General features: G+C 50.6%; 1 protein-coding gene across 2 annotated transcripts in view; it reads right to left on the bottom strand.

Annotated features, from left to right (window-relative positions):
• Nucleotides 1–994: 994 nt before the first annotated feature.
• Nucleotides 995–6000, bottom strand: part of LOC138816324 (ER degradation-enhancing alpha-mannosidase-like protein 1) — a 30250-nt gene continuing 25244 nt past the window's right edge. The window contains exon 12 of one of the 2 annotated variants that reach the window (XM_070006021.1): nt 995–4773. In XM_070006021.1, coding sequence (XP_069862122.1) covers nt 4684–4773 — 90 coding nt within the window. In that variant the 3' untranslated portion in view covers nt 995–4683. The remainder of the gene's footprint in view (nt 4774–6000) is intronic. The other variant, XM_070006020.1, reaches the window with a different exon arrangement.

Raw genomic sequence — 6000 nt, 5'->3', positions numbered from 1 at the left:
GAAAGGCAGAAAAGGGGGCTGTAAAATGGCATCACAACTAGGTCTGTAGCATAGGACCTGGAGTCCTAGCACCAGCACTTGGGCAGCGAGGATCACATGAGCTCAGATGTTCAAGACTAGCCTGGGAGATGAGTGTAGCCCTGACTAAACAGCAAGAATAAATCACTTAACCCAGCCACCTGGACGGGTCAACGCTGGGGTAAGATTGTGCCACGCACACTATGGCCACGAGTCCCTGCTCTCAACCCAGAGACTCCACCACATGGTCCTTTCTGCTCCCAATGGCGGGCCTGTGGCACCCGTGCTCATGGCACTGAGGAGAGGCCTGGCGGGGAAGCCCGTGGCCCATGGCCTTCACCTGCGCCCTTCCAGTACCAGGTCACCGTGACTTTGCCAAACCCACAGCACAGTCACAAAGACAGACCCAGCACACCTGCACCAGCAGTGTCTTCACCTCAGCAAAACGCCTCTCGTCCCAAGGCTCCTCCACCCCGCGCACTTCAGTCTTTAAATAAACCCATCAGAGGACCCGAACCTGGTTCACAGAGCAGCCCCGAGGCCAAGCCCAGCTCCCCGCCAGGGCCTCATCAGGAAGGCGGGAAGCGGTGCTAGTCCTCCACAAATCCTCCCTCACCCCTCCCCGGAGCTAGTGCTCCCCACATTGCTGGCAGGGTGCCACAGCCCCTCTGAACCTCCTCAAGCTGAGGTGGTATCAGCTGGGTAACCCAAGGCAGCGTAAGAACCAGTTCTAGAAGGCAGACATGCTCGGGTTATTGGCAACACGTGAGGAGGCCAGGAAGCAGCATCTGAATGCAGAGGGAGAGACGGCCATGGGGCTGGGGCTGGCCCTGACACAGGGTCTCACCCTACCTGAGACACACAAAACGGAAGCACAATTCCACAGGGAGGCTTAGCATGTGACTTCACAGATTTCCCCCCCCCACCCCGTCTCACACATGATGCGTACGTAGGAATATGGAAAGGAGAAGCGCAATGACAAGTCCAAAAATTTTTTCTTTAATAAAAATTATTCATAAAAATCCTAATAAATTTCAAAGAGCAAGATATTCCTTAGTACATTTATAAAAGAACATTTGGTCCTTCTACAAAAAGAAAAGTTCCCTTTTAATTTAAATACATTTCTTATTTACAGATTCAACATAAAATATCCTCTAGGTTTGCAAAGCATATTGCACATTACAGAGAAGCAGTTGTTTATTTCAGCATGTTTTCGCAGTCTCCAACTTTAGATCTTTTGTAAAAAAAAAAAACACAGATTTATTCTTCTTTGTGTATAATAAATAAAAATGTAGCTTTGTGTTCTGCTACTTAACACTACAACAAAATACCTTTAAAAATATGATTCCTCCGCTTCTCGGACGGCAGGGGGGAAGCCATGAGGGGGTTCCACAGGCACTAGATCATTTTTACCAGATTCACACCCAAATCTGAGTGACAGCACTTAACCTTCAGCCCCACAAGGCTGGGGACCCACGGCCTAGCCCGCCCCCCTCCCCTGCCCTGCAGGGGAGACACTAGCAAGAGCGGGGTGTCAGGAACAGGGAAGCAAAGAGGAGGAGCCCTTTGTCAAGTCCTTGGCTGGGCCACTCTCGGCCCGGGGTAATGTTTCTGCCCTCGTCCTAACACCACCTCGCTCAGCGTGAACTCATCCCATGAGAAGCCTCAGCAGGAAAGGAAGGTTTGAGGCCAAGGCTTCAACATCCCAAAGGGAAAAATCACACTTGGCAATCAATTCACTCAACTGAGCTAAGGAGATAGCTGTGCAGATGTTTCTCTTTTTCAGGCGACAAGAGGGAAGGGGAATGAGGGAATGGACGGCCCGGGGTTGTGTGACTGTCCTTACCAAGCCTTGGTACGGATGGGCTGTGCTAACGCTCACCGGCGTGTGCACACACACATACCACCAAGGCGTGATTTCCTTAAAATACATAGAAGACAAGAGCAGCGTCACATGCTGTCTATGATGCAGGACAAGTAATAATAATAATAATAATAAGGCTCAGGACATCATCAGTACTTCTTTGTGCACCAGGAGAAGAGCTGGGAAGGAAGTGTTCCCCACGGCCAGGGCTTGGCCAGCCTGCTTTTCCTCACTGGCTACCGCAGAGAACAGCGGCCCCTGTCCCAGCCGGGCCCAGGCCCAGGCCGCTCTGCAGCCTAACTTAGTACAGCAGTTTCACAAACCCCACTCACAACAGACACAGGTTGTCAACAGACACAGGTCCTCATGGGAGCGGAGGGGTAGCTCGGCCTCCTGGCCTCCACCAAGGAGGATGCTGGGCCCAAACTCCAAACTCCTGGGACACAGCACAGAATGAGGGAAAATTCTCTGAGCCCCCTCCTGCTCCGCCCTTCCCTGGCGCAGAGTTCACAACCCAGAATGGAAGATCCAGCAAGAGGCACAGAGACGCGGCACAGAGACGCAGCACAGTTCCTGACGGTGTGACTTGCAAAGTGGAAACAAGTCAGCTTTGCATCTGGCTCAAAGAGCCTTTTTGCTTTTTGGCAAGGGGGGCGGGGGGGGGGGGGGACAGAGGGGGGCGGAGCCTGGTCCTCAACGGTACTTGGGCATCTGGTCCCACAAAACACTGAGTTTACAAAACATCAAACGTTAGCCTGGGTGATCCTAGAAGCCCATTATCCAGGAGGACTAGGCAACTCATCGCTCACCCTCACCCTCAGCAACTCTAAGTCCAGTACCCGGAAGTGAACAGGACAGGGGGCACCCCTGCCTGTACCCCTGAGATGTGAGGATGACATGGGTGGAGGAGCGTGTGGCCAGGCACAGAGCCCTATTCCAAGAGCACGAGGAGGAAGCAATGGCTGAGCTGGCCCAAGAGTCAGATGAAGGGGCCCGGGTGAGAAGCAGGTGCTGCCACGGGAGCTACAGGCATGATGACAGACAGACAGACAGACAAGACAAAGGCCTGAGGCACTCATGTCCTTCCCCCAGATGGCCCCCAGTCCCCAGTGGGTCACTGGAAGTTGCACCTCAGCTTGCCTGGAGAAAAGGTGCCAACGTCCGAGATGCATGGTCATGTGTACATGTCTCACGATTCTACTGGATTGATGAAAACATCTAATAGACAGAAATCCTCCAAGCTCTCTATTCAGTAGACAAGACACTGATGATCAACAGAACAATGCTTCTGAAAACAAGAGCAAAACAGGAAGCGCTTGATTTTTTTTTCCTACCAAATTGCATAGTAAATGTTGGAAAGATAATACATTTCCTACTGAAAATCCCCTTTCTAAAAATGTGGAAGAACTGAAGGATCCACCAATTTTCCAAGCAGTAACACTTAAAATTTTCAAGAAGGAATAAAATTTCTCCCTGTGGATGGGAAATGCAAATGGCTTAGGTGGGGTTCTTTGTAGTTTTAAGAGGGCTGAAAAGAAACCTGCAGAAATACACGAAAGCGGATGCCAGGGGCTGGTGCTCACCAAGACTGCTACCACCCACCCTTCAGTCAGACACCTTCCTGCCAGGTAAGTGCACCAGGCCAGGCTCCGAGCAGACCCAGCCCCACCTTGGAGGAGCCTCAGGGTGTGTTCTGTCTAAGGTAACAGCAACGAAACAAAACCCAGCTTCTTCCCCCTAGGTGCTTGGCTAAAAGAAGAGGATGAAAGGCAAAGGTGGACCAACTAATTCCCAAAATCTTCCTCACACCCACCCCATCCTCCTTTCATTGCTGGTCCCACTCAAGGGCAATACAAAGCCCCTGCAACCACGGCAAGACCTGTGGCAACCAACGGCCAAAACCAAAACCTGTATAAGGCACTAAGCGAAGCCTGGTGCACAGAAGAAATGGCTCGAGGACATCAGAAAGTCATCTGATCCCTTCTTTCTCCCTGATTATGCGAATTGGCACTAAACACAGGCAACAAAAACAAAACACTAAGAAGGAAGAATCTAGAATCCTCGGCTAGGAAAAAGAGAAAGATGGACGCTTAGACAACCTAGGGTTTTGTTTTTGTTTTTGTTTTTCTCCCCTAGAAGGCACCTGGTTCTGGAACTACCGGAGTTCCGCAGGTAATTTTCATGTGTGAAATGAACGCAAAACACAATCCCACAGAACTGTTGGCTAACCACTGACATATACCACACATAACAACTGAAAAGACCATTGGTCAGAATTCTACTTCCACCCATATTCACAAGCAAATGAAAATCACAGCTGAACATCTAAGGAGAACCTAACGATGCCGTAGGAGCAGAAAGGGTGCCGTTTTTAGTGCAGTAAGTAGGAGTCAAGTGCCCCTTGGGTGTGTGGATAGGAATCTCATTTCCTATTCCCTAACAAAGAGGTAGCAATACCGCAGAATGGCCAGTAGTGGTGCAGTAGAGACTTCTGAATTCCAAACAGGAAGCTGGGCAGATGTGCTTAACAACAGAATTGTGTCAGTGTGTCAGCCAGTTTTCATGTATCTTCTCATTTCTAGTGATATTACTAAGAAAAAATAGGGCATTTATTGAACAGAAGGGAAACACTGAAGTGTGCAAGAATGAACCACATGAACCAGCTGTGGGTGATAGATTAGACAGAACTTCCACACGGTGCTGTGCAGTAAGACACCCATCCCTCCACTGCACACTGGATGTCCGTGTGGTCAGGGTTTACTTGGTCAGGTCTGGTGGAAGATGAAGCATGGACGAACGGATCATATCAAGCCAACCATCTGGTCTATCTGACGCATATAGACGCTCTTCAAGGGCAGGAAGTATCTCCTCTCATCCGGAACACGATTGCACTAGAAAGACAAGAGAGGGAAGACGTGAATTTGCAATGAAAAAAAATCTACATGACGGGGTTGGAGGCATGGCTCAGTTAGTAGGGCACTAGCCAATGAGTGAAAATGGAGCCCCAGGACCGACCAAAAAAAATTAAAACTAAAATTAAAATAAGAACCTACATGTTGGGCTGGGAATATGAAGCCCTGGGTTCAATTCCTTAGTACCACATATAAACAGAAAAGGCCAGAAGTGGCGTTGTGGCTCAAGTGGTAGAGTGCTAGCCTTGAGCAAAAATTCAGGGACAGTGCCCAGGCCCTGAGTTCAAGCCCCAGAACTGTGATCTCTCTAGAAACGTGGTTGGTGAGCTGATCTGGGTTTATCAACCTAGGCAGAAGTGACCTTTTGAGATTCTGTGCACAGCAGGATGACCGGCTGAGCAATGCCCTTGACCTCTCAACTTGCACTCAGTCCACAGGGTGGCAACCCTACCTATCTCCAGACACTACTGTCCAGCATCCACAGAAGAGCAAAAATCGCTCCTGAATGAGAACTGCTGCTGAGGTCCAAGGTCCACGCTTTCTAGGTAGAGAGGTGGGGAGATCCAAGGAGGCTGTGAGACATCCATCGGAGATGTCCTGAACACGGCCAGAACTTCAGCAACACCTTCGCCAGGTGAGGGCTTCCTGTCCTCCACAGTCATGCTCTTGCTGTTCATTAAGGCCTGGGTCACAGCCTCAGAGGACCTGCTCATCGGGGATTCCCTCCCACTCTGGGCCACCTGTACCCAGGCTCTCCATCCCTTTAAAGGGCCGTCTCCCAATCAGGTCCTAGCTGTTAGTGACTGTGGCAGGTCCAAATCCTGGCTCCACTGTGACTGAAACCTCAGTGCCACCCGGTATTCCCCTGTAAGATGAGATCGTAAATGCCTCCCTCAGGGCTGTTGTGAGAAGTAGACAGGATTCAGAGCAGAACCCGGCACAGGGTAAACATTCCATGCGTGTTGCCAATGCTGTGACAGTTTCCCCTCCTCCTCCTCCCCTTCCCTTCCCAAGGGCACCATGTTCCCCCTATCAATCAGCCACTGCCAAGTAGAAATCTGGGGTCCATCTATGCTCTAGCCTTCGGTGTGGCTCAGGACTCCCACTAAAGGAGAAGCACAGAGACAGGGCCTCTAACCGGCGATGCGGTGGGACGTGCAGCAGCAGCCCTGGACAGGGAAAGCTGAGTCCTGAGAAAAGCGGTGA

The sequence above is a fragment of the Dipodomys merriami genome, unplaced genomic scaffold (assembly GCF_024711535.1).
Source record: "Dipodomys merriami isolate MVZ:Mamm:240054 unplaced genomic scaffold, mDipMer1.0.p SCAF_690, whole genome shotgun sequence".
NCBI classification, from domain to species: domain Eukaryota; kingdom Metazoa; phylum Chordata; class Mammalia; order Rodentia; family Heteromyidae; genus Dipodomys; species Dipodomys merriami.
Note: the sequence above shows the minus strand (reverse complement) of the source record. Positions and strands in the feature narration are given on the sequence as shown.